At 33.2% G+C, this 27,715-nt stretch overlaps 2 protein-coding genes and 1 long non-coding RNA gene across 6 annotated transcripts in view; 2 read left to right on the top strand and 1 right to left on the bottom strand.

Annotated features, from left to right (window-relative positions):
- LOC128160521 (importin-9-like) overlaps positions 1-27,703 on the top strand; it is a 35,463-nt gene extending 7,760 nt beyond the window's left edge. The window contains exons 3-9 of one of the 4 annotated variants that reach the window (XM_052823852.1): positions 15,167-15,361; positions 21,664-22,483; positions 22,768-22,860; positions 23,197-23,303; positions 23,550-23,774; positions 24,207-24,280; positions 24,801-27,703. In XM_052823852.1, coding sequence (XP_052679812.1) covers positions 23,291-23,303; positions 23,550-23,774; positions 24,207-24,280; positions 24,801-24,827 — 339 coding nt within the window. In that variant the 5' untranslated portion in view covers positions 15,167-15,361; positions 21,664-22,483; positions 22,768-22,860; positions 23,197-23,290 and the 3' untranslated portion in view covers positions 24,828-27,703. Of the gene's footprint in view, positions 1-14,278; positions 14,531-15,166; positions 18,514-18,533; positions 22,484-22,767; positions 22,861-23,196; positions 23,304-23,549; positions 23,775-24,206; positions 24,281-24,800 lie in introns of those variants that run through there. The other 3 variants (XM_052823853.1, XM_052823851.1, XM_052823850.1) reach the window with 3 other exon arrangements.
- Positions 1,658-3,998, bottom strand: LOC128160523 (uncharacterized). Its single transcript, XR_008240297.1, has 3 exons — positions 2,570-3,998; positions 2,175-2,302; positions 1,658-1,800 (listed from the first exon to the last, which is right to left on the bottom strand). It is a non-coding gene; the product is annotated as an uncharacterized LOC128160523 (long non-coding RNA).
- Positions 25,302-27,703, top strand: LOC128160520 (uncharacterized). Its single transcript, XM_052823849.1, has one exon. The coding sequence runs from the start codon at positions 25,302-25,304 to the stop codon at positions 26,451-26,453; it is 1,152 nt and encodes a 383-aa protein (XP_052679809.1). The 3' UTR covers positions 26,454-27,703.
- Positions 27,704-27,715: the final 12 nt, after the last annotated feature.

The following is a 27,715-nucleotide window of genomic DNA, read 5'->3' as shown; positions in this document are numbered from 1 at the left end:
AAGTATTTCCAGTGGTACCAATACCTGTTTGCCAATGGTAACAATTGGTGCCATTGGTGCAATTGGACCCATATGTACTCTGAACGAGTTTAGGGGTACAAATAGCGGGATATTCACCATTGTTAACAATGGTACCTTTGGTGTATCATTGTTAACACTGGCTGATTATTTAGCGGAAAATGTCAAACCAAGATGCAATATTTTTGCCTCGTTGATCATTTTGCACCAAAATGATACATTCAGCAATATATTTTGTGTACAGTAAAGTATTTTTTCTTGCATTTTTTTCTCATGCAAAACGTGCGTAGATTTAAAAAAAAAACAATGCTAGAGTAAGTCATTATAATATGAGATTACTGTACTATCATATACACCCGATGATTTTTATACCGTTTGTCCAGGGACACATTTGAAAGTGAATTCTATGGTTAATGCCAACAACAATCTAAAGGGCCCTACCCCTAATGTTGAAAAACAAAAACTGTTGGTGTTTTGTGAAAACTCTGTTTGAGAGCTTTCGATGTATGGCTAATCGGTTTTAGAACATCTATAAAAGCACGTTTTTTTGTAGAGTATATTCTCTTTCTTGAAAAATACTGAGGCCGAGTAGATAGCCTACATCATAGGCAAAAAATTGGAGAAAACTTTCAATTTCAAAATGTTGCTTTAGATGGCCATGGCATTCATATTCCAACCAATATCCCCACTCACCTGCAGCTTGCTTACATATACGGAAAGAAATTTTATTCAGTTGCACTTATGGCATGTTACAATGCTAATAAGAAATAGTTCAGCTACAACAAGATTTACGGTGAAAAAGCCGTGAAATTAATCTGTTACCTTCAATGCCTACACAATATTTGCCATTTTTGTGATGTCATAAAAAAGTTACCATCGCTAACAGAGCTCTACACAGCAAAATGTGCCACATACGTTTCACATACGTTAAACATGTGTGATACGTATGAGACCTCACGTACGTTTAACGTGATTTAAGTACCACGTGTGTTTAACGTACATTAATGAACATATGTGAAACGTATGTTACACGTGTGTTAGACATACGTGATACATTTCATACGTTTTACGTATGTGTGGATCCAACGTATGTTTTTCACATGAATTACATACGTATCACATGTAAATTGCTTAAAAAATTAAATTACTTGAATATTTTTAATTTTTCAGTTTATTCTTGATATACTTCATCTTGCTGCTTGAATCACTTTAATTGATTACTCAGTAACTTCAGTGGATCTTTGGAAACAATCATTATGCATTTCCAGCTACTTGTTAATCTAAAATTAGAGTTACAGAAAAAAAGACAGTTTTGAGATTAAAAATGAATTTAATTCCTTGAATGATTACATTTAGATTTGTATTGTTGTCATTCTTCTGTGCTTTAATAGTTTCTGAAAAAAAAACCCAAAGAATTTAACATTAAATATCATTTTATTATAAAGTAAAATTTACAAATGCATCGGTTGCTTTTTTATTCAACAATATTGTTAAAGAATAACAGGATCCATTTAGATTTTATTGCAAATACAACATGAGGAAAGTTTACAATTGTTAATATTTTTTTCTTTTATTTGCAAGCTATCAGAGAGAGAGAGAGAGAAGAGAGAGAGAGAGAGAGAGAGAGAAGGGGGCAAAACAAAAGCCTTAGGTCAATCACAAGTACCGGTATTAATTTGACAAACTAATTTTTACCTCTAACATATTCATCCTGATTTTTGTCCACCTCCAACTTCTTCCTTTTTAATGTTTTCCCATGACAATGCTTGTTTGAACTTCTTTCTAAAATATTAATACAAACTTAAGTATACAATCATTAGAGTTTGTAAATACACGATAAAAAGTATAGTTTATAAATGTAAGTGGAAAACAACGTATACAGGTAAATATTTTTTATGCAAATAAGCTTGAATCATTTGGGTGAAATGATATTCTAAAGTACAGTTACACATAGTTTCACATAGTCTCCAGAAAAGTGTGTGTGTGTGTGTGTATGCATGGGGAGGGGGCAACTCCTTGATAATTCACTTTTTATATGAAAATTTAAGAAAAATCTTTGCTGCAACAAAAAAAAAATAGGGGGGTATGGGGTTGGGGATGGGGTGTGACTAGATACATGTCTGTATTAATCCTTATCCTTATCTAAATTGAATTACCTTAATCTGTCACTAAATTAGCAACCACATTGCAACTGTCTTTGAACTTTTGGATCCTGGATCATTCATTACAAATCTTTAGGCTACATCAAAAGAGATCTTTGAAAGTTCTGTATTATATCCATTTGCTACAAAATATAATGCATGCATTAGATAAATACATATATCAAAATTTTACACTTACTTACTAGGAAATACAAATGTTGGTGTCATGCAACAGATTATTTAATGATCCTGAACACCCAGTGACTTCTACTTTTAATGAAGTATGTCGTAGAAATCCATACCTTTGAGTTATTTATTAGGTTGGATTTGTATGGAAAAAAATTTCACAGTGGTGTTGATGACCCTTAAAAAATGTTTAAATTGTGAAATGCAATGGTATGTGTACTTACATTACGATTTTATCAATTCAAAGAGACATCTGTCATTGACTGTGTTAGCTAGTTGATGTCCTCTCCAAGGGATATGTCAAGCAGCCAATGCATGCCTATAAAAATGTTTCAATTACCATGCAATAAGAATACAACTTAATAGAGGCAATTCAATGATCATTTCACTTAGTTGCAATGGAAGATCTACTCGTTACTTTGCATAGGCTTTGCTCTAGTTTTTCTGTACTTTCAATATTTCAGTTTTCAAATGCGTCTTATCCAAGGTCGACGTATACACCCCTGCGAATGTTATTGTCATTTAAATTTTAGATCGTGGTTTTATTTGACCCTTTCAGTTTCGCAGTAAAAATCGTGCCTCGTGTTTAAAGTCTATTTTAGAGAATCAAGGTACTTGTAGTCAAATATAAATTCTAGAGGTTTATTGATTTTAAACTTCACTACAATAATTGGTGGATAAAATGTGTTCTAGAAATAAATGTGACAAAACAAAAAATAGTTTTTTCTGCTGTTGCGATAATTAACATACGTAGTAGAGATCCCCCCTAAGAATTAATTTTCGATCCGCGCCTTACCTAGTAATAACATCAATAGTGAAACAGACTGTACTATTTTATGCAGAATGTTCCTTGAAAATGGCTCAATATACTAAGTTTTTATGCAAAATATTCACCCATTATTTTTTTTAAAACACGGTATTGCACACCACAAGCATCAAACATGGCTATGATTTTATTAAGCAACCCAATGTTTATATTATCAACCACTCTACACGTGGTTAAACACGAACGATACCTCTGTTCTGAATATCATCGTTTAATTTAAAAAACCGCTAGATGGTGTAATAAGACATACATCTTAAAAGATGTTGATGTTTTAACATAAATCAAAGTAAGATATGATATGAAAATCGACCAGTACTTACGTATTTTGAGAATATTATCCGAACACTTATACTTCCGCTCGAAATTTAACAGGAACTGAACAAATTTCGATGAAGTCTCGTGAACTTTCATTCGAGCACCTCTGGATTTATTACATACTTTTTCCCGGAGAACACAGTTACAGCTCCGTGCTACATGTTTACCCTTTTGCTATCAGTAATTGTACGATATAATTTTCAAATGTAAGTAAATAAAAACGAATGCTTGACAATCATTACCTCTGCTAAATTCATCCTGCAGTTCGATCTTCTGCCTCCGTGATGTAAAAATGTGACGTATATTTTGTCATCGACAAAACTAAAACCGATTTCGTATTAATTCCGGATTCGTTATCGAATTAATTTTAAGAAGACACGTGGCTTCTGTTAATGAAACAACTTTATGCATAACTACATATAAAGTTTAAACCAATAAACATGCACAGTAGCAAGGCTTTTCTTAATCACACATGTTCACGTGCATTCATTTCAGAGACACGAGTGATAAAGAAACATCAGACATGTACATGCAGATGCGCTGATCCAGAAAATTTTTCCCGGGGAGGGGGGGGGGGGGGTCCGAAGGATAATTGTGTTTGCCCCGGGGTGGGGGGGGGGGGCGAGATCCGAGGCATATTTGCAATAATTTTACTGTGTAAATTTCATTAACTTTCATTTTCCGGGGGGGGGGGGGAGGGAGGGGGGATCCCTCCAACCCCCAACCCCCCTAGATCCGCGCATGCAATTACTTTTAATGTCAAGTTATTCAAATGCATGCCTTCACACACATGTAAAACATATATTATTAACGCACCTGTAACATATGGTTTTTAGAACATATGTTAACCATGTGTTTATTAACATATGTGTAACATGTGGTTGAGATCTACATATTATGTAAAACATATGGTTCACATATGTTTAGCATATGTAAAATCTAACGTATGTTAAACATATGTGTTGTTGAACGTATGTTATCACGTGTATGTTTACCCCCTTCCCTGCGTTAACGCACTTTAACGCATATACCGTTGCCCCACAATCACGTATTTTAACGCATATACCTTTTCCCCGCAATCACGCACTTTAAGGCACTTTTTGTTGTTGACTGTTACGGCTCCGATAATACGTAATTTATTGTTTTATTTATCAAAATATATTGATGGTATCATTGTAAAAGATTAACATATTAAATTTATGTCATTAAATTTCAAAATCTTTGGCCAAATTTTTTTTTTAATTCTGGAAATGTCAAAGTTGCCCGATTATTTCGCAAGTTCTGCGCGACAAAATGTTAAATGGCGGCAAGTGAAGTTGATTTTTTTAATTAAATTAAACCTCCCATATACAACGTAGCGTACAGTCATATTACCTAGCGATGGGGTAAACGATGTGCATTTTTAAATTAAAATGGCTTGGATGCCGGCCGGAAACCCACAGTAATCGGACGGTGACTGAGGTCATCGGTCACATCAGTGGATGTCATCAGAAGAAAATAAGTTGTTGTTAAAATTCAGCGATGTCTCCACCGATGTTCCATTGCTTCTCATCAGCAATACATCATAAACACATCATTTAAGAATCGGCCGAGGTATGGCCGATCATTGTCTGGTGCCCTTTGAGTCTGAGGTTAGAGGTGTAATAACAAACATCGGCTGATTATTGACCAAACATTTGCCCATATACTGCCGATATACGAACGTGGTTCACCAATTTACGAACGATGTTAAATACATCAGCCGATTACAGCTTGAATATCCGTATATGTTTAGCAATGCAGCAATGGGCCTTTGTTGGGCTTGTACGAGTTGTTGCTGCAACATGGCTAATCTCGGATGTCACTCTGCCAAAGCAATTATGGTATATTGACCATGAAAGGTTTGGTAATTAGTTTATAATTCTTCGGCCGACCATTATCCGGTCATCATACAATGTATGTAATATGACTGGACAATTATCGTATTATGTTTGATTCACTGTCCGGCCACCAGTCGAGCATTGTAGGATGATCGGTAAAGACTGTCAGATGTTTGTCCGATTTCCAGCCGGTAATCGGTGTTACGCCGGTCAAAAAATTCCTTTAGACTCACGTAATATTATCGACGGGAGTATACGCACGGCCTCTGTACGATGCCTGTTGCTGTTACAGATGTGTTCACGACTACTTGTCCGATGAGGACTGATGTTGGGGCATCGCTCACATCACCGATTACCACCAGTCTGCTGTAGAGTAATGTGACTAAGGCATAGGACAAATGAGAAAAAAATCCTTGAGTTTCTTCTCCATAGAGATTGTTAAAGAATATAGAAATACAGCCACTATAAACATAACAATGCAGAGAAAATGTATGGTTTTAGAAGGTTTTACATTTTTATTTTCGATTCAGATTAGCTCTGTTTTAAGACGGTACTTATAATACTAGCGGGTATGATTAATACACATTGCAGGAAAAAGCGGCATGTGTTAATAATATATATATATATAGAGAGAGAGAGAGAGAGAGAGAGAGAGAGAGAGAGAGAGAGAGAGAGCTTATCAATTAGTCCATGAAATCGAACAGCGAAGAATCAGTATTTTTGGACAATTTCTTTAAAAATCATTTCTTAAAATATGATTACTGGAACATGATCAATCTGTATATAATTATTATTAATGTTTTACGTTATTTAAATACATTGAATTAAGGATGATTTTCACATGAGAAAGAAGTTTACAATTATTAACAATATACAATTATAACGTATTACTATTTTTAGATTATTGGATATCAGTAAATCAGAGAGTTAGGAATTATTCAATCATATAATAAAAACTATTATCATTTATCATTTAGCACAAAAATGGCCCCACTTTTCTTGTTTGTCAATCGTGGAAACTTTTTGAAGCGTGCACAATTTCTTTCCAAAAACGATGGAAACTTTTTGAAGCGTGCACAATTTCATTCCAAAAACGACCTTGCCGCATTCTCTCGGTTGGATAAAAATGCCTTGGTCGTCCATCCAATTTATTTTTAGATCGGGATCGGAGTTGCAGACCTGAAGCTTTACTTGATAGACAATATCCACCCCCCCCCCACCCCCCCCCCCCAGCGCTTTATTTAGGTTTACAATACTGTAATACGGTTTTAATATTTTTTTTTGCATGTTTTGTTATCTGCTTTTGAGGTTTAAATTGATCAATTTCAAGAATCGACTTTTCGTATGGATTACTCTCTTTGTAATAGATATAAATAAAATTGTAAAATAAAGTCTAAATATTCATTAAATTCCCATTACTTTTCAAATATAATTGTAGGACTTTACATATAAATGTGATCTAATGTAAAGTAAAAATACATGTACCTCCGTGTTTTGGTAACATATCTTACACCATTTCTATTTTAGTACTATATGTAATTTGTTTGTTTCGTCAGTTTGTTTCAATGGGTGGACATAAAAGACATTATAGCCTCTTGGAAGGAGAAGTAAACAATGGTCGATATGTCTTTTGACTTTGTTTCGAATATGTTAATTGGTATTACTTTTCTTTAAAAAGAAAAGATAATGTAAATGCAGACAGCATTTTGCCTTACAGTTGCTCAGTAACTGATCGTTTAGGATACAACGAGCGATTGGAATTTATAGTGCTTTTTTGTTTAACGGCTTTAATTCTACACATTAAAATTATTATTGTAGTGCAGTACCATAGGTTGATAATTAAAAAAAAATTATTATAGATTGAATTTTTTTACAGCTTATATTACCTTATTATTTATTAGTTGATTGAAAATTTATTAGTTCGGATACTCAAACTGTGTACATATGTATTTACTCTAGATAAAATGTCTGCATAAAATACAGTAAGGCCACAAATGGCAGGTCACACCAGGATCATCGTAAATATTTTTCAAAAGTAATCAAATCATAAAATTTGAAATCTATGTATTGAACGCTTTAACGCGAAAGAAATCCAGCAGTCTTTTTGTAGAACTGTCTTATGTCATGGTGTGCGTACAAAGTGAGAGGATCGTATATATTGGCCGTGGTTTGAGACAATAATAAATACATGTAAGATAATTCATACGGAAACAATATTTGCAGAGTTTCCATGCATGCATTGATTTGACGCAATTTTATTGAAGGAGGACTTAAACATTATTTCCTGACTTAAAATAAATCACATGCCATGCTTTATTGTCAAAAGTGTTAGCTATCATTTACGATTTTGGTATTACTGACACAGAACTGGAAACTACAAATTAATCCATAATGAAGTACATCTATTCAATTATACGCACGCTTATTTCCATGTTTATTCCCAGTAAATTTTAAAATTAGTGCACGCACGTAATTTATTGTAAGCACATATATTTATTAAAACTGGGTAACGAAGGCATTTGTGTGACAGAAATGCTCCATAAAAATATTTAAGCCATTTAAGCTTTAGCTTTTCATAACGTAAAATAATGTTAATTAAAATACTTTTGATTTCAAAGTCTGAACTTTAAGCTAATAACAATTTTATTCAAGTTTAATTTACAAAGCAGACTTAAAATACAAAATCGACGATTAATTTGCGTGGATAATAGAGAATTCGCGTTAAAAGGTTTCGGAGAGATGTCTTTTACAGCGTACAGGGAATAACAATTTATAGAAAAAAAATTTAACTGTCGAAAATTATAGGTTGTAACGTACAAGGAATCATGAAGGGCAGGTTGTATATTGATAGTTCTTGCGTTGATGCAGACATTTATCTGGGATGTAGTATAATTCGAGGAAAACATTGTTTTCCTAGGGAGGGGTTCTCTTTTGGAAGTTTTACCATGCTTGATCAGATACTTGCACATTGATCCGTTTCTAGTGTAAAATACATTTTTGTTTTTACAAGTTACTTCCTGTTGACGACTTGATTTATATGTATTCAATTTTATTCATTATTAACTATAAGATGTTAAATACACGTAGTAATATGGTTTATAAATACAACTACATGTAAAATTATGACTTTCATTTTTATTAGTTATAAACTGTCGTAAATGCTTCGAGCAATAACGATAAGGGAATGAAAGATTTATTTTTTAGTATCAAATGAACACTTTATTAACTCAAATTCAAATTCAAGTTCTACATGATCTGAAAGACTGCGAGCTATAAAGATCACTTATATATCGAATGAATTGGTTAAAAAAAACAACGACACACTTCCTTTTAATTTAAGAAAAATCTTTGCTGCAACAAAAAAAAATAGGGGGCATGGGGTTGGGGGTGGGGTGTGACTAGATACATCTCTGTATTAATCCTTATCCTTATCTAAATTGAATTAACCTTAATCTGTCACTAAATTAGCAACCACATTGCAACTGTCTTTGAACTTTTGGATCCTGGATCATTCATTACAAATCTTTAGGCTACATCAAAAGAGATCTTTGAAAGTTCTGTATTATATCCATTTGCTACAAAATATAATGCATGCATTAGATAAATACATATATCAAAATTTTACACTTACTTACTAAGAAATACAAATGTTGGTGTCATGCAACAGATTATTTAATGATCCTGAACACCCAGTGACTTCTACTTTTAATGAAGTATGTCGTAGAAATCCATACCTTTGAGTTATTTATTAGGTTGGATTTGTATGGAAAAAAATTTCACAGTGGTGTTGATGACCCTTAAAAAATGTTTAAATTGTGAAATGCAATGGTATGTGTACTTACATTACGATTTTATCAATTCAAAGAGACATCTGTCATTGACTGTGTTAGCTAGTTGATGTCCTCTCCCAGGGATATGTCAAGCAGCCAATGCATGCCAATAAAAATGTTTCAATTACCATGCAATAAGAATACAACTTAATAGAGGCAATTCAATGATCATTTCACTTAGTTGCAATGGAAGATCTACTCGTTACTTTGCATAGGCTTTGCTCTAGTTTTTCTGTACTTTCAATATTTCAGTTTTCAAATGCGTCTTATCCAAGGTCGACGTATACACCCCTGCGAATGTTATTGTCATTTAAATTTTAGATCGTGGTTTTATTTGACCCTTTCAGTTTCGCAGTAAAAATCGTGCCTCGTGTTTAAAGTCTATTTTAGAGAATCAAGGTACTTGTAGTCAAATATAAATTTTAGAGGTTTATTGATTTTAAACTTCACTACAATAATTGGTGGATAAAATGTGAACTAGAAATAAATGTGACAAAACAAAAAATAGTTTTTTCTGCTGTTGCGATAATTAACATGCGTAGTAGAGATCCCCCCTAAGAATTAATTTTCGATCCGCGCCTTACCTATTTTATAGTAATAACATCAATAGTGAAACAGACTGTACTATTTTATGCAGAATGTTCCTTGAAAATGGCTCAATATACTAAGTTTTTATGCAAAATATTCACCCATTATTTTTTTTAAAACACGGTATTGCACACCACAAACATCAAACATGGCTATGATTTTATTAAGCAACCCAATGTTTATATATGTATATATACAATGTATATACATGATAATATAAACATGTATGGTTTTAGAAGGTTTTACATTTTTATTTTCGATTCAGATTAGCTCTGTTTTAAGACGGTACTTATAATACTAGCGGGTATGATTAATACACATTGCAGGAAAAAGCGGCATGTGTTAATAATAGAGAGAGAGAGAGAGAGAGAGAGAGAGAGAGAGAGAGAGAGATAGAGAGAGAGAGAGAGAGAGAGAGAGAGAGAGAAAGAGAGAGAGAGAAAGAGAGAGAGAAAGAGAGCTTATCAATTAGTCCATGAAATCGAACAGCGAAGAATCAGTATTTTTGACAATTTTTTTTTAAAATCATTTCTTAAAATATGATTACTGGAACATGATCAATCTGTATATAATCATTATTAATGTTTTACGTTATTTAAATACATTGAATAAAGGATGATTTTCACATGAGAAAGAAATTTACAATTATTAACAATATACAATTACAACGTATTACTATTTTTAGATTATTGGATATCAGTTAATCAGAGAGTTAGGAATTATTCAATCATATAATAAAAACTATTATCATTTATCATCTAGCACAAAAATAGCCCCACTTTTCTTGTTTGTCAATCGTGGAAACTTTTTGAAGCGTGCACAATTTCATTCCAAAAACGACCTTGCCGCATTCTCTCGGTTGGATAAAAATGCCTTGGTCGTCCATCCAATTTATTTTTAGATCGGGATCGGAGTTGCAGACCTGAAGCTTTACTTGATAGACAATATCCACCCCCCCCCCCCCCAGCGCTTTATTTAGGTTTACAATACTGTAATACGGTTTTAATAAAAAAATTTGCAGTTTTTGTTACCTGCTTTTGAGTTTTAAATTGATCAATTTCAAGAATCGACTCTTTATATGGATTGCTCTCTATGTAACAAATATAAATAAAATTGTAAAATAAAGTCTAAATATTCATTAAAATTCCCATTACTTTTCAAATATAATTGTAGGACTTTACATATAAATGTGATCTAATGTAAAGTAAAAATACATGTACCTCCGTGTTTTGGTAACGTATCTTACACCATTTCTATTTTAGTACTATATGTAATTTGTTTGTTTCGTCAGTTTGTTTCAAAGGGTGGACATAAAAGACATAATAGCCTCTAGAAAGGAGAAGTAAACAATGGTCGATATGTCTTTTGACTTTGTTTCGAATATTTTAATTGGTATTACTTTTCTTTAAAAAGAAAAGATAATGTAAATGCAGACAGCATTTTGCCTTACAGTTGCTTAGTAACTGATCGTTTAGGATACAACCAGCGATTGGAATTTATAGTGCTTTTTTGTTTAACGGCTTTAATTCTACACATTAAAATTATTATTGTAGTGCAGTACCATAGGTTGATAATTAAAAAAACATTATTATAGATTGAATTTTTTTTACAGCTTATATTACCTTATTATTTATTAGTTGATTGAAAATTCATTAGTTCGGATACTCAAACTGTTTACATATGTATTTACTCTTAGTAAAATGTCTGCATAAAATACAGTAAGGCCACAAATGGCAGGTCACACCAGGATCATCGTAAATATTTTTCAAAAGTAATCAAATCATAAAATTTGAAATCTATGTATTGAACGCTTTAACGCGAAAGAAACCCAGCAGTCTTTTTGTAGAACTGTCTTATGTCATGGTGTGCGTACAAAGTGAGAGGATCGTATATATTGGCCGTGGTTTGAGACAATAATATATACATGTAAGATAATTCATACGGGAACAATATTTGCAGAGTTTCCATGCATGCATTGATTTGACGCAATTTTATTGAAGGAGGACTTAAACATTATTTCCTGACTTAAAATAAATCACATGCCATGCTTTATTGTCAAAAGTGTTAGCTATTATTTACGATTTTGGTATTACTGACACAGAACTGGAAACTACAAATTAATCCATAATGAAGTACATCTATTCAATTATACGCACGCTTATTTCCAGGTTTATTCCCAGTAAATTTTAAAATTAGTGCACGCACGTAATTCATTGTAAGCACATATATTTATTAAAACTGGGTAACGAAGGCATTTGTGTGACAGAAATGCTCCATAAAAATATTTAAGCCATTTAAGCTTTAGCTTTTCATAACGTAAAATAATGTTAATTAAAATACTTTTGATTTCAAAGTCTGAACTTTAAGCTAATAACAATTTTATTCAAGTTTAATTTACAAAGCAGACTTAAAATACAAAATCGACGATTAATTTGCGTGGATAATAGAGAATTCGCGTTAAAAGGTTTCGGAGAAATGTCTTTTACAGCGTACAGGGAATAACAATTTATAGAAAAAAAATTTAACTGTCGAAAATTATAGGTTGTAACGTACAAGGAATCATGAAGGGCAGGTTGTATATTGATAGTTCTTGCGTTGATGCAGACATTTATCTGGGATGTAGTATAATTCGAGGAAAACATTGTTTTCCTAGGGAGGGGTTCTCTTTTGGAAGTTTTACCATGCTTGATCAGATACTTGCACATTGATCCGTTTCTAGTGTAAAATACATTTTTGTTTTTACAAGTTACTTCCTGTTGACGACTTGAGTTATATGTATTCAATTTTATTCATTATTAACTATAAGATGTTAAATACACGTAGTAATATGGTTTATAAATACAACTACATGTAAAATTATGACTTTCATTTTTATTAGTTATAAACTGTCGTAAACGCTTCGAGCAATAACGATAAGGGAATGAAAGATTTGTTTTTTAGTATCAAATGAACACTTTATTAACTCAAATTCAAGTTCTACATGATCTGAAAGACTGCGAGCTATAAAGATCACTTATATATCGAATAAATTGGTTAAAAAAACAACGACACACTTCCCTTGAAAAATCACGTTTTTTCTACGTTATCGCGAGCGCGCTGTGGGGAAACGGGAAACGTCATATAACAAAAGTTGACGTAAAGTTGCTGTAACGTCACAATCATCGAAAAGGTAGTTTCTCAACACATGTGTAACGTACGGTTTGACTTCACATGTGTGTAACGTATGTTGTACGTGTGTTAAGTTCAAACGTATGTGGCACAATTAGCTGTGTAGATTGTCTGCAGAAATGTCTACCTATGGTAAATTTTTTCGGCAAACATTGGTACCGTTGGCATACCAATGGTAAAAGAAAATTACTAGTGGTAACTTTTGTCTGCCAACGGCAATACCCTGAACGCACCCGCTATTGTAACTTTATTATGACGTGCCAAAAATGGCGGATATTGTGTATGCATTGAAGGCAACATATTAATTTCACAGCCTTTTCCACCTTAAATCTCGATGTAGCTGAACAATTCCTTAAAAGCATTGTAACAAACCAAAAGTACCACTTAATAAAATGTCTTTCAGTATAATTATGTACATGTAGGCTTGTTGCAGGTGTTTGGAGACATTGGTTGGAATATGACTACCATCTAGAGAAGTTGTTTGCTTGTAATGTAGGCTATATATTCGGCCTTAATATTTCTTAAGGTGGAGAATATGCTTTTTGAAATTTTTGTTTATAGATGTTCTAAAACCGATCAGCCATGCATCGAAAGCTCTCAAACGTAGTTTCCACGAAGCACAGTTTTTTTTTTCAACGTTAGGGGGAGGGCCCTTGCAATTGTTGTTGGCATTAACATACCATTGACTTTAAAAGAATATTGCATATTGGTTTGATATTTTCCGCTAAATAATAAGTCAGTGTTAACAATGGTACACCAAAGGTACCATTGCTGACAAAGGTGACTTTCCCACTATTGTACCCAAAACTCGTTCAGAGTACATATGGGTCCAATGGCACCAGTGGCACAAATTGTTACCATTGGCAAACAGGTATTGGTACCACTGGAAATACTCTGAACGCACCCACTGTATGCCTAACTTATCAAAATTTGACTTGTAAATCCGCTCCTCTACGATACGCTGTACAAGTTCAGTGTACCGATTGTACGTGAGCGAATCTAAGATCTAATTTTAATTAGATTGTAATGAATGCAATAAATTATTTAGATTTTCCTCGAATATTAAGCAGTTCAGGCATCACCTTCACCAAAATTAATATTTGAATCACTTGAATCAGTCCTGAACTCGGTAACTTGAAAAGTGCATACAATTCAAGGCTACAACATTGGGGCCTTTGTTGTGAGTCTGTTATAAAAGTTCAAATGTATAACGATATTTTTCTCTGATATTACTTAATTTGTTATGAATATGACGTCATTATCGATTAATACATTTATTTATGATAAAGGCAAGAAAAAAAACAACGTTTCAAAACTTGAATATTTCTTGTTTTGTTCTATTTTTAGCTGCCAAACCTCAGAGCAAGGACGGGGACAAAAACAATAGTGCAGCGAGTTTGACCTCCTTGACCTTTCTATTAACCATCTCTTCAATTGTAGCATATTTAGTAGTTTGAACATAACAAGCATAGCGTTTTGAACAATTATAGCCTTCATGACATATAGATTTTTTTAAAAACTATGTATCTTTTAAGCAAGTTGTTATTTAAAATTGTTTTAACTGCAGATCGGTATAAATCCAGGCATTCCAGTTTTGAATGGTACTACATGTAGTTTTTGTGAAATCGACAAAGGTTAAAAAAGAGTCAGAGTTGATTACTTTCATAAGAAATCTACAGAGAGTGATTTTCAATTTTTCATTGAAAAAATGTTAGACAGACGACTAACTTTTTTGAACGACTATGAGTATATTGTATGTATGATTCGCCTACTAGATCAATATTTTATCATTCAATACCAAATAATACATGTAGTTAAGTGTATGTCATGGATTTTTTCTCAGTAAAATAGACCTTGAAATTATAATAAAATAACATATATATTTCAAGATACAGTGTGGTGTTAAAGTATGGTTAGCAATATTTTAAACAAATTTCAAAAAGCCATTAATGATAGCCTAAAATACACCTAAACATATACCGAGATTTATGTGCCTATGTCACATTTTTTTATCAATACATACAAGCTTGGTTATCCCATAATTCGGCAATGTTACGCAAATATTGTAATACCCAAGACAATCCGAACAATCGTGCAATTCGGCAGGTCTCGGGAATCCTTGTCAGGAGAATAACTATACGACTATAAGTGCACATGTGAACGCATCTTGTCTTTCATATATCTGGTAATTTACCTTTCGAAAGTAAGAGTGACTCCTTTTTCCCCTTCGATTAGACCACGCGGAGCCTGACTATGTTGACGATTACTGCCCCTGGAACGGGGACGACTGTTCTGTGTATAGGACCACTCCAGCATCCACTACAACTGAAGCTCCGACGCACAAACCGGAACCAATGACGGAACCCAACTTGGAACAACAGCAGAACTACATGTAGAAAAAAATATCTACCATCACATACGTAATTAATCGTAAGTGTAGAGGGATTCGCCCCCGACTCCAATTTTAGAACAAGGGGGTCGAGTTTTACTCTAAAGGTTGTAAATTTTGTCGTAAACGTAAACGTATACTTTACGTCCGAATTTACGTGTGCGTATACTATTGTTTTTTATTCTACTAGAAGTATTCCCGAGATCAAACGGATATCAGCAATCACTATACCATGAACGTCATCAATAAATTATCAGATCAGAAATACCTATTTGTCTCGCACTGATCATGAAGGTACAACTTCAAACCGTAAAAAGCCTTAAAACCATGTCAATTTCACATGTAAGTTCCAGTCAAAATAAAAAAAATCAATGCGTCTGTTCCTATGACCTGCCTAGCATATTTTCACTGCGTGTTTTTACATAAAACATATAACGTGTAGTAGTAATAATCGTATTAGATTGCCCTAAATATTAAGAATATGCATGATTCAAAGATATTCTATAAATAAATGAAGAGTATATTAAAAATCAAAAGAAAAATTATGTCGTCTGCATGAGATTCCTTTGATCGATATACGTGTAAACAATACTAACAAAACTGTTGGGGTTACACAGAAAAATGACCTAGATCGTCTCTCTATAGGAGAAACGATCTGTAGAAATGCTGGGCTATTAGTAGAATACATGTAGAAATACAAATACAAATATTTTCTTGGCACCAACACAATTACAACTAGAGCAAAGCTCGTTTCAAAGCAGCGAGAGGGTCTTCCGTCAATGTCGAAAGTAAAGCTAAAAGTTCCTATAAGAAGAAGAGTTCTTAAACCAATAACAGGAGCTGTAAATAAAAAATCAAAATTTTTTTGGTACGACTTAACAAAATCCAAACGGTTTTAAGTACGAATTAAGAAAAAACCTTAACGATTTCATGACAACCTAACCAAAACAAAATCCGAATGTGTTCAAGTACGACTTAGCAATTAATTTTTAGGTACGAGTTAATTAAACCCTAACACTATTTTCTTAACCAAGAACGCAGAATCAAAATTTCCGGAAAATTCAATTTTTAAAGTTCAACATCTCCGTAATGCATCGTCCGATTTTAAAACGGCTTTAAGTGTCAGTTTCAGCTTAATAAGTTGTACTTAACATACATTCGTTTTATATTTGATCAAAAAATTCTTTTTTTTCCAAAAATTTGATTCACTTCCGGTTTTGACCGGGTGTGACAGATTTTTACTTCCAGCCCAATCGCAACTTCTCGGGCCTTTCCGGCAGACTCAGAACAAAAACTCGAATATATCAACATTACCAGATGTTAGAATCGCTTGTCATTAAAATAAGTTTCAGCTTGACAGCCTTATAAGTCGCTTCTGTGTTATTGTTAGGGTTTATCATTTACTTTAATGAAGTCTAGCTTACATCTCAATAGATCGTAAAATGTGTTGTATTTATATCAAGTTTTTTTTAAAAAAAGGGGGGTTGTCATGGACGCCTAGGTAATACATTCGAGGTGTTTTTCCGAGCCTGCCGGAAAGGTCCGAGAAGTTGCGATTGAACACATTTCATGATCTGTTGAGATGTGAGCTATACTTCATTAAAGTAAACGACATACACTAAAATATAACACAGAAACGACATACAAGACTGTCTAACCGATACTTATTTTAATGGGAAGGGACTCCATTTTGTATAAAATTCTAACATCCGGTGATTTTAATACATTCGAGGTGTTTTTCCGAGCCTTCCGGAAAGGACCGAAAAGTTGCGATTGATTTCCAGCCTTAATAAAAAGGTAAATCGACAAAATCATTATGATAACCATTCAATATTTCAAGCCTCTATCTTAAAGCGTTTTTGAGAAACGCCGCGCACAAATTGACTTTTTTTAATTCTAAAATTTACGTAACGTCAAAAAATGGAAGTGACGTTTTCAAGGAAACTTTATGATCTTTGAGGCATGATATATGCACATAATCTCTGAAAGTCTCATCTAAATCGGTTGTAAACGTTTTGAGTTATAAAGCCGACAAGAAGTCAGAAAAAAAGAAGAAAAAGAATAGGAACATCCATTGTATGTTTATATATTTTTCCTGATCTATATACATTGTAGATCAGTTTATCATTTCCTTAGACTAATTAATTGACATCTGTGTTCAAAGCAGTCATTAATGAATTTAACAGTAATTTTATGAAATAGTATGTATTTCGCTATTTAAACATAAATGCAAAATGTATCTTTCTTTGTCCAAGTTATTTGCAATATTTATTTTGATTTTTATGGTATCGCGGTACCTCTGTAGCACGCGCTGAAATTGACATTTGACGTCAGGATATTTTAAGGCATAGTGAACAGAGGCACGCTGAACATCACTGAGGTATATAAATGAGGAAACTCACAATAACATTATTTCTGGAAATATTTCCGTATTGATAAATTTTTCAACAAAATGATTTAACTACCGCGATATCATAGGACGGGCTCATATATTACAAGATAAATATTGATGAAAAGCATCAAATCGGCCGCAAACTGTCTAAGGAGGCGAATTGCAGAACGTTTTAATGAAGTAATATAACCTTACTCTTTTTGAAAGAGAAAACTACTATTTCTAATAAAAATAAGATTGAATATCATGAAGCATTGTTGTTTTTAGCAAAATGCATTAAACAAAAATATTTATAACATTGTAACCTCCATTTGAAATGTACATCAAAGGTAGTGCTATAATGAAACTGAAATTAAACAGTGGGTGTAATGAGCCTAATTTTAAATGATGTGCATACGAGTAAAAGAAATACACACCTACTTGTATTTTTTGCTGAAGTTTATTTTTTAAACAACATTAGTAAACAATAAACAAAACTTGTAAAATGGAAAAGAGTGCTTGTCTATTTTCATAAGAATGAAAGAAAAAAATATTGTCCTGATTCTCAACAGTTGCATTTTTTTAAAATTCAAAGCTGCAAGATAGAAGTTTGAGGAAAGGCCAGTAACTCTTTGACATCCTCCCAATGTATGCAATGTGTGGACATATTTTTGAAAAAAAAATTAAAATGTCATTTAAATGTAAGCATTTGAAATCGTTTGCTTTAATCAAACTATGTGATTTTTTATGCACTTTTTTCAAAATTTACTCTGTTGAAGAAGATGAAAATATATGCATTTTTGGCAATAATTAAGTGCATAAAGTAATTTAATTTAATTTAATTTTCTTATTTGGACATATGTAATGAAATTGAGAGTGAATACAGTCATCTTAATTCATGGATCTGAAAATTTAACTGAAAGAATAAGAATGTTTAATTTATATCAAAATATTTGTTTTCGGTTGAGAAAAAATAGAAAGGAGTATGTAAAATTACATACCCAAAATTTAAAATTATGTAACTGCCAATGACCTTTGACAATTAAAACAAAGCACTTGATTTACAAAATTTGAAGAGTACGAAGTATTTGAATAGGATTGAACACATATCAAGTAAAATTCAATTAAAAACATTTTTAAAAAATAATATAAATCGGAATTTTACGATTGTAATCAAATAAAATATTTCTTTAGAAGTAGAAATAATAACGTCTCATTTCCCCATGTGCACATTTTAACACAACCACAAATAGATCGGCCGCTCCTGCGGCCAAAAATAAAAATTACTAAAATAGATGTTCCTTAGATGAGAATAGGCTTTACATTGAAAAAAGGTGTCGAAATGTTGTTTAAAAATTTAAAAGCCTCGGCAACAACATTTCTTGACCTCGGAGGTTATTCTCCAACATTCACGAAAACTTGTACTTAATTTCTTAAATGAAGGGCGTAACTACCCACGTAAAGGTAGATATATACAAATACACTTTGTTGTAGTTAACGAATGAAACTTTTTAGAAGAAGAAGGTAGTAAAGTAATTGTATTTATACCAAAGCGTATGTACTTTCGTTTTTAGGTCACCTGAGTAAACTCAGGTGACCTACTGCTATCCGTTTTCGTCCGTCGTCGTCCGTCGTGCGACGTGCGTCGTGCGTCGTCCGTTGTGCGTTAACAATTTTACATTATTAACTTCTTCCTAAAAACTACAAGGTTAATTGTTACCAATTTTGGTGTGAGGCATCTCTATGGTAAGAGAAATCTAGATTGTGAAATTCGTGGTCTACCACCCCTGGGGCACCACAAGTGGGGACAAATCTGCAAAAAGAAGCCAAATTTTCAAAAATCTTCTTCTCTGCTCCCACGCATGTGAGCAACAAACTGGTTGCATGGTTATAATGTCCATAAAGCCCTCTACCAATATTGTGAAATTCTACGCCCCTGGGTCATGGGTTCTGGCTCTAGGGTGGAGCCAATATGGCCATATAGTAAAAATGTATTAAATCTTAGGAAATTTTCTTCTATACTCCTATAAATATTTGTTAAAATCTAAACACGTGATTATGATGTCCATGAAGCCCTCTACCAAAATTGTGAAATTCATGACCCCTGTGTCGGGGGTTCAGGCTCTAGGGTGGGGCCAATATGGCCATATAGTAAAAATGTATCAAGTCTTAAAAAATCTTCCTCTTTACTCCCACACATGTGGGCAAAAAAACTGAATACATGGTTATGATGTCCACCAACTCCTCTACCCAAATTGTGAAATTCATGGCCCCTGGGTCAGGAGTTCAGGAAATGGGGGGATGCAATATGGCAATAAAGTGTTAATGCATATAATGTTTTAAAATCTACTTCTTTATTCTCACACATCTGTATGAAAAAAAACTGACTTCATAATTATGTTTACCAGGAAGTCCTCTACTAAAATTTGAAATTTTATGTCCCCTGGAGTATGACATTATGGAAGGGCCAAAATGGATGTATAGGTTTAACGCATATAATGTTTAAAAATAATCTTCTTTACTCCCACATACATGAAAGGAAAACTAAATTTATGATTTTGTAGACCAAATCTTTTAAGTTTTTCACCAAGATTATAGGTTTCATAGTTCTTTTTGAAAGATTTCAGGCAGGCAGGTGGTCGTCATTACAAATTTATAATTTTTCTACTCCAAAATGAAGCCCAATTAAATGAATATATGAGACTCTTCGACAAGTTTTTGTATGGGTTATATTCTACTCAGGTGACGGCAAGGCCTATTGGCCTCTTGTTTCTGTTTATCGTCTGCAATAGTAAATAATTCATTGCTTGCTTAAAATGAACAAGAAAAAGCCATGAAAGCCGAACTGGACGAACTCGGAGATGAAAGTACTGTAGCTGATTTGTACTGTCTTATCATCCCATAAAGTAATCTGAGGGAAGCTAACTTCGATTGTTACTACAGACGTGAATAAGCGAGCATTGGAAAACATAACAGAGAAGTCGTTTTTCATATATCTATATACACATTTAAAATGAAATTAATACATATTGCTGTTTTGATTAATTTCTCTGTTAATCCCAGTCTATATATTAACAAAAACTGTGTTATAATTATAAGTAAGCTAGGTGAACGATGGAGGAAAAAATAAAGTCTGTTCATGGTTATGGTGGAGGGTACTACAATCAACAGGGTCCAAATTTCAACAGTGTTCATATTTTGTTTACATCTCAATCGTTCTCGCAGGAACAAAACAATTTTGTATGCATATAATACTATGATAGACTATCAATCAACTTGCCCAGTGTTTATGAAAATATATGCACTTTAAACAAGTATGGAATTAATTTATGGATTTTTCCTAACAAAAACCAGCAAATTTTGTTAATCCACCATTACCCTGCATTTAAATCATCATAATAGAAAAATAAACACTATGACGAACCCCATGATGTATCGTCTGCAAGGACTGCAGATTCATTAATGAAAAACAAGTACTGTTGTGAAGATAAATTTAACTTACAGGACAATTGAGTGCAATCGTCGAATTTAGAACCCAGTAATGGCTGACCCGTAATTTTGTTGATGAATTTATACTTTGTATATTGGAAAAAGGAAATGTAATAAGATTAATCAGCTTATGTAAATATTGCAAGCTATGATTGATATACATGATAAATGTCTTGGATTTCAAAATCATTGCTCATTTTATCTGTAAAGAAGACCTATAGATTGAGACTGTCAAAATAATTGGGCACACAATGATATATATTACACGTTGAGTTTGAATTTCTAAAATACGGGGAAAATAATCTTTAAATTAATATTAGAGAAATGTTGTATAGGTATATGTTTTATGTAATTAATATTAGAGTAATAAATCACATGGGGTGGAGCACAAATGGCTCACTAAATGATTATAGGCGTTAGACCAGTAATCGAAAGGTTGTGTGTTGTACACTTCGATAAGGCACTTAATTTACATTGTCTTAGTCCATCCAGTTGGAATTGGGTAGCTACTTATGCTGGGAGTTAACTACGATGGACTGGTGTCCCATCCAGGGGGATTCAATGACTGCCATCCGCTTAGTACCATGGAAAGTGGGGACAGGCATGCACCGGCCTTATTTATTCACCTTAATGCACTGAGAACATTAATTAAACATTTCACTAATTCAGTAAGGGCCTTTATGTTCAATTTTTTATAATTTTATCACAGATTTAATACATATGAGAATAAGACTCACTCATACTTAACTTAAGCCATATTCTCATTTTTATTTATACTATTAAATTACATGTATACTTATTTATATTTTATTTTATTTCAAGAGTAAATGCTGTCTCATTTTGCTCGCTGACAGTTGAAGAGGCTAAGAACCGGCTACAGGACGTGCGAAAAAAATGAAAGAGGCATACAGAAAGAAAGAGGCAGGTATGACTGGTGGTGGCCCCTATACAGAGGTCACTTTTAAACCCTGGGAATTGACTGTAAGTGATGTACATTTACTTCACACAAATAATGATAATGCTCTTAATTAAAATAGATGTGTAAATTAAGAAGTAATAAAAAACATTATAAGTGACAATAAAATGAAGTGAAGAAATATGAGCAATTTTAATTGTAAATTAAACCAATTTATCAAACTTACTTGCATTTATTCATGTTTTAGATTCTGAGCACTATATCTCCAGTATCAATATATGGAATAGGAGTTGGAGCTGACACTGCATGGAAAAGAAGTGTGCACTGCTGAAAAACTCAGTGGTCTGTCTGGAGACTCTTTTATACCACCTGGGTTAATAGTTACAGGTTTGAATATTATATGATGTATAATTTTTCCAAATCCAAATATGTTTGTTTATGGCATAAATACTGTTTAGCTACTGTATAAATGTTTGAAAATTCATAAAATTCAGTCAAGCATTTAGAATTATTTTTATACATTTCAATCGGTAATTAGTATGCTATATCATATGTAATATTCAAAAGCAATTGAAGTGCTATTGTAATTAGATTGTTTATTATTTATTTATTTGTCAATATAGAACTAATAAATTATTTATTTATTAGTTCTATATTTTTTAAATGCAAAGTTTTGATTTTGAAACCGAAAACTGTGCAAGTGGATGTTGATGCTGATGATTCTCAATAGGAATGCTCAACATCCAGTGAAGTTGGAGACTTGAGTATGCTCTTTCATTTTTCTTAAAAAAGTATATGTATATATATTCGTATGCTTTTTGTATATAGATACATGTACATGCATGCCTCAATTGTTTATTAATTTAAATTGTTAATTTTAATTGTTTTGTAAATAACATATTATTTTCTTTACACTTTCATTAATTGGATAAATACATTCTTTCGATAAATATTACAATTGCTTGCTGACACTTGTTGATGAAAATAGATACTGCAGTTAAAGAATATACTGATCAATTAAAAAAAGAAACGGATTAGTATTACACATGTATTGTTGTCAGTGAATCTTCCCCATAAACGCCTGTTTTGTGTGATTGTAGTCAATCTGTAGTGAGTTCCAAGAAGACAGCGCCCCTGACCTGTGTCAGGCAGTCAACAAGCACTTGACTACCGTGAAACCACTGAAGAACGCCGATGATCCAAACTGGTGGGTGTGACTTCATTTAAATTTACACGTAAATATCAATCTTATTTACCCTCATGGAACTCCGAAAGAAGCAGCTGTTTTCTAAAACAGGCACAGGAAGCAAATTTAACACATTTGGAATAAAGGCAATATAAAAATGTCAAAATTATAAGATTAAAGGGGGTGGATTTGTTCAGAATACTAGTATCATTTTTTCTATATTGGGAGTTTAAAAAATCTTTTACTCAGTTTCAAATTTTTTTTCAGAACCAGTTCAATGGACCACCATTCCAGTTCTGGTCAAGATCTATAAACTGCTCATCAACGAGCTGTCCAACCAGATAGAGGCAAACATGTTTAAGGCAGGCAAGGAAGATGAGGATGAAGAGGAAGACGACTGGGAAGATGAAGATGCTGATGGGAAGGAAGAAATCCAGCTGAGGGGGCAGACTCTGTCCGATCTTATTGACAGTATGGCCACCGAGTTCAATGGTGATTATACTCTGTATACTGTTAAGAAAGCATTGATAAGGTGAAAGTGACAAATATACTTTTACTTAAAGATTTTTTAACTGGCTGTTATGGAAAAAAGATCAAGTCTTATTGACAGTACGGCAGCCAAGTTGCATGATGATTATACTCAGTATACTGATAATGACTCATTGGTGGTAAAAAGGGGGGTTGTCAAATATATATATACTCTTACTTGAAGGGTTTGCAGCTGACTGGTACGGAAATATTTTAAGTAAAACATGTAGGGGTATTTGCTTGTGTGATTGATCAAAACTCTTCCTTTTGCACTAAAGCAATGGAAATAGGAGATTATATTTTAAGGAAACATAGATAAAGATGTTAATTTGAAACTTGTCATTTCTCTATGATGGAAAGGATATTTAATCAGCTGTTTGAAATGCTTTACTTCAGGGTATAATGTTGAGGAGGAGGAGGAAGAGGACCCCGATTTCTTCAAAGACCCGACCTACCAGATAGATTTACAGGTCAGTGTGCATGTCAATAATGCATATGAGTGAACGTAGCGTAGAGAGAGAAAGTAAAGAGACATAGTCTAAGATGTTTTCAATATAATTGTGGTGGAATTGATTCAAATTAATGTTTCGACAAACTTATCAATCATGAGATTTTTATTTTCAGTTACTGAAAAAGTGCATTTAATAGAGGCATTAAAGGGGAGATAAAAAAGGAATTTTTCCTTTTTTCTGGGTTTTCCCCCCACGTTCTTTGTTTTAATTTGCACACGCCTCCAGATCGACGTCAACCCGTAGAGGAGAATCAGTAGAATGAAACTTAAATTTCCATGTGAAGGGGATGATTTTAGTATCAGTGCTTTACTTTCTATATGGTTATTTCTCAGTGGATACATTTTATTATTCATCCCACCCAACCACTTCCATTAAATGATTTTTAAAATCTGAACGGTGTATCGAGATGACTTTAGTGCATTCTTCTATCTACATTATAACCGAATAATTTAATTCATTTTTTTATATTCATTTGTAGAAAAACTATAATGGATCATTAGAATAGTGCCCAGGATGTGCCCCGATGTGACCTTTGTGAGACCGCCATAGTACACAGCTACTGTGACTTTTGTCATGCCAACCTGTGCACGTCATGCATAGGCAAACACATCTCAGATGGATATGATAACCATAAAATAGTCCCTTTTCAGGAACGAAGATCAACCCTCATTTATCCGAAATGTGAAAAACATCAACAGAAAAATGGTAAATTTCAGTGCGCAGATTGCGATGAAATATTTATTTGTTCTTCTTGTACTGCATCTAAGCAGCACAAAGGGCATACATTCCTGGAAGTTTCAGAAGTTTACAAAATAAAGAAAGAAATTATGGGAAAAGATACAAAAGAATTAGAAATCCTTATATTCCCTACATATGAAGAAATTGCACGTGACTTGGAAAATCAGCTTGCAAACCTAGATGGAGGATATGAGAAACTAACAACAACAATGTCCAAACAAGGAGAGCAATCATCAACAAAATGAAAACTGAACTCAGCGAGATTAAAGTAAAACATAGAGATATTTTACAAAAGCATTTAGATGAAATTAAACAGAAACAGTCTCTCATGAAACAAACACTACAGGCCTTAAAGGAAATGAAATATTCCAACGAAGTATCTCCAACAATTGAATACAGCTCTAAAATCAGAGAGTTTAGCAAGCTTCCACCCAAGGTTCAGGTACCACTGCCAACATTCATTCCAAAACCAATAGATCGTGAGAAGCTGTATAATTTGTTTGAACAGGTCACTCAATTATCTACCGCTACTGAAGAGGATGTATTGTCACAAGACCAACAAAGTTCCTCTGGAAAAGAACTACTGGATGAACCAGAGCTAATTTCCACCATACAGACTGGGTATAAAACACTACGCATTGTTTGCTGTCACAAAGAAGATAGAATATGGACATGTGGAGATACCAATGAAATCAAATGCTTCAGCGTTGATGGATCACTCTCCCAGAGAATCCAGACAATATCAGGAAAATGGCCCAATGATATATTTGTAGACAGTGAAGGGGATCTTTTGTACTCAAATCGGATAGCCGGGACAGTAATTACAGTAAGGAATGGAAAGACAGAAGAGTTGATCAGATTGCATGGATGGGGGCCGTGTAAGGTGTTTGTTACTTTTTCTGAATATTTGCTAGTTACCATGTGCAGTGATAATTTAACTCAATCCAAAGTTGTCCGTTACTCGGGATCCACTGAGAAACAAACAATTCAGTTTGATGATGAAGGTAAACCTTTGTACTCAGGGAATACCAAGATCAAAAACATAACTGAGAACAGAAACCATGACATCTGTGTAGCTGACTATGGGGCTGGTGCTGTAGTGGTGGTTAATCAAGGCGGGAGACTCAGATGGAGATACACCGGTCATCCCTCAGTTACAAAGAAGGAAGCATTTAAACCTTGTGGTATCTCAACAGACAGTCAGAGTCGCTTACTAACAGCAGACACTGAGAACCATTGTATCCACATTCTGGATCATAATGGACAGTTTCTCCGTTACATTGATAACTGTGGTCTGGAGTATCCTTATGGTTTATGTGTGGGCAATAATGACAATCTGTTTGTGTGCGAGTATTATAAAGGCAATGTAAAGAAAATCAAATATCTAAACTAGACATTCAAGCTGTGACAAATTATTGTCTTATAAAACACTTTTTCGGTATGTATTAACATACTGAACAAGTGTTTATAAGACCTTTATTGTAAGAACAAGGTTATATATTATGATGACACATGATTGATTTACGATATGCTCTTTGATTTAGACAAGGAAAGGATAAGGACGATAATTACAGGAAAATATGCAAGAAAGTTAGCACGTTTAGGAACCATCGACTCGAAACAATTGAGTTAACTCAATCGGAATGGTGCTACATTCTCGAACGAAATTCAATCACTTTAACATTTGCAATTGATTATACCTTCTTGAACTGGTATATATGAAGTCTCATCTGCAACATGTTATACTTAAAAAGTTTGTATTATAAGCAGTATTTGCACAATCAGAATTTGTATGGCAGAATAATAATGTTGGATGATACCAAAGATATATTAATAGTTTAACAACATATTTCATAAGAATGAATTTTAAATATACATTAATAATTGTTACTCCTCCAAAAATAAGACTAGATTAATTAATCAACACAACATCTGTCACTATGCTCAGAGAATGCGGAAACGAGTGTAACGTTAATTACTAGTATAAACCATAGTTTATTTTGAATATTGCGTCTGAAAATGGCATTAAATATTTCATTTCCAAAAACTAATGTGAAATAAATCTAAGAGGGTGGAATTTAAATAATTATTTTACTTTCTTATTTATTGAATGTTAACATAAAAAGAAAATTATCAGTGGTTTTTGGGGATTGAATCGGGTGCCTTTGGTGTGTAAGCATGGGACTCATACCACTAGGCTAAGTCAGATTTATCTTTATAGTAACATATTATCTTTATTATAGAAAATACATTTCGGTTTTAGGTTTATTATTGTGTGATGTTAGAAAGAATACCATTCTGGATAATTCTTGCCTAGCTCACTGTCATTATCCAAGAGAAGGACAAGGGAGATGATGTAACTTCGGTGTAAAGAAATTAATTTTAACATTCACGGTGTGTCCTTGCTTATGTATGTGTATTTGTTAATTTCTTTGCTTATTGCTATGATAGGGTATGCGTATAAACAAATTGTATTATCTATTTGATATTGAGATATAGTTTTTGAATGAGAAAAGATAAACCTGTACTTACATATATTAGACAAAAAAAAAACCCGGTAATACTATAGATCAATGAGTAATAGTATTGGGATTATATGTATAATTATGATATACAATTGCAATAAACAGATTTTTATTTCAAGTTTTAGGATCT

Source organism: Crassostrea angulata, chromosome 8, assembly GCF_025612915.1.
Source record: "Crassostrea angulata isolate pt1a10 chromosome 8, ASM2561291v2, whole genome shotgun sequence".
Taxonomy (NCBI): Eukaryota; Metazoa; Mollusca; class Bivalvia; order Ostreida; family Ostreidae; genus Magallana; species Magallana angulata.
Note: the sequence above shows the minus strand (reverse complement) of the source record. Positions and strands in the feature narration are given on the sequence as shown.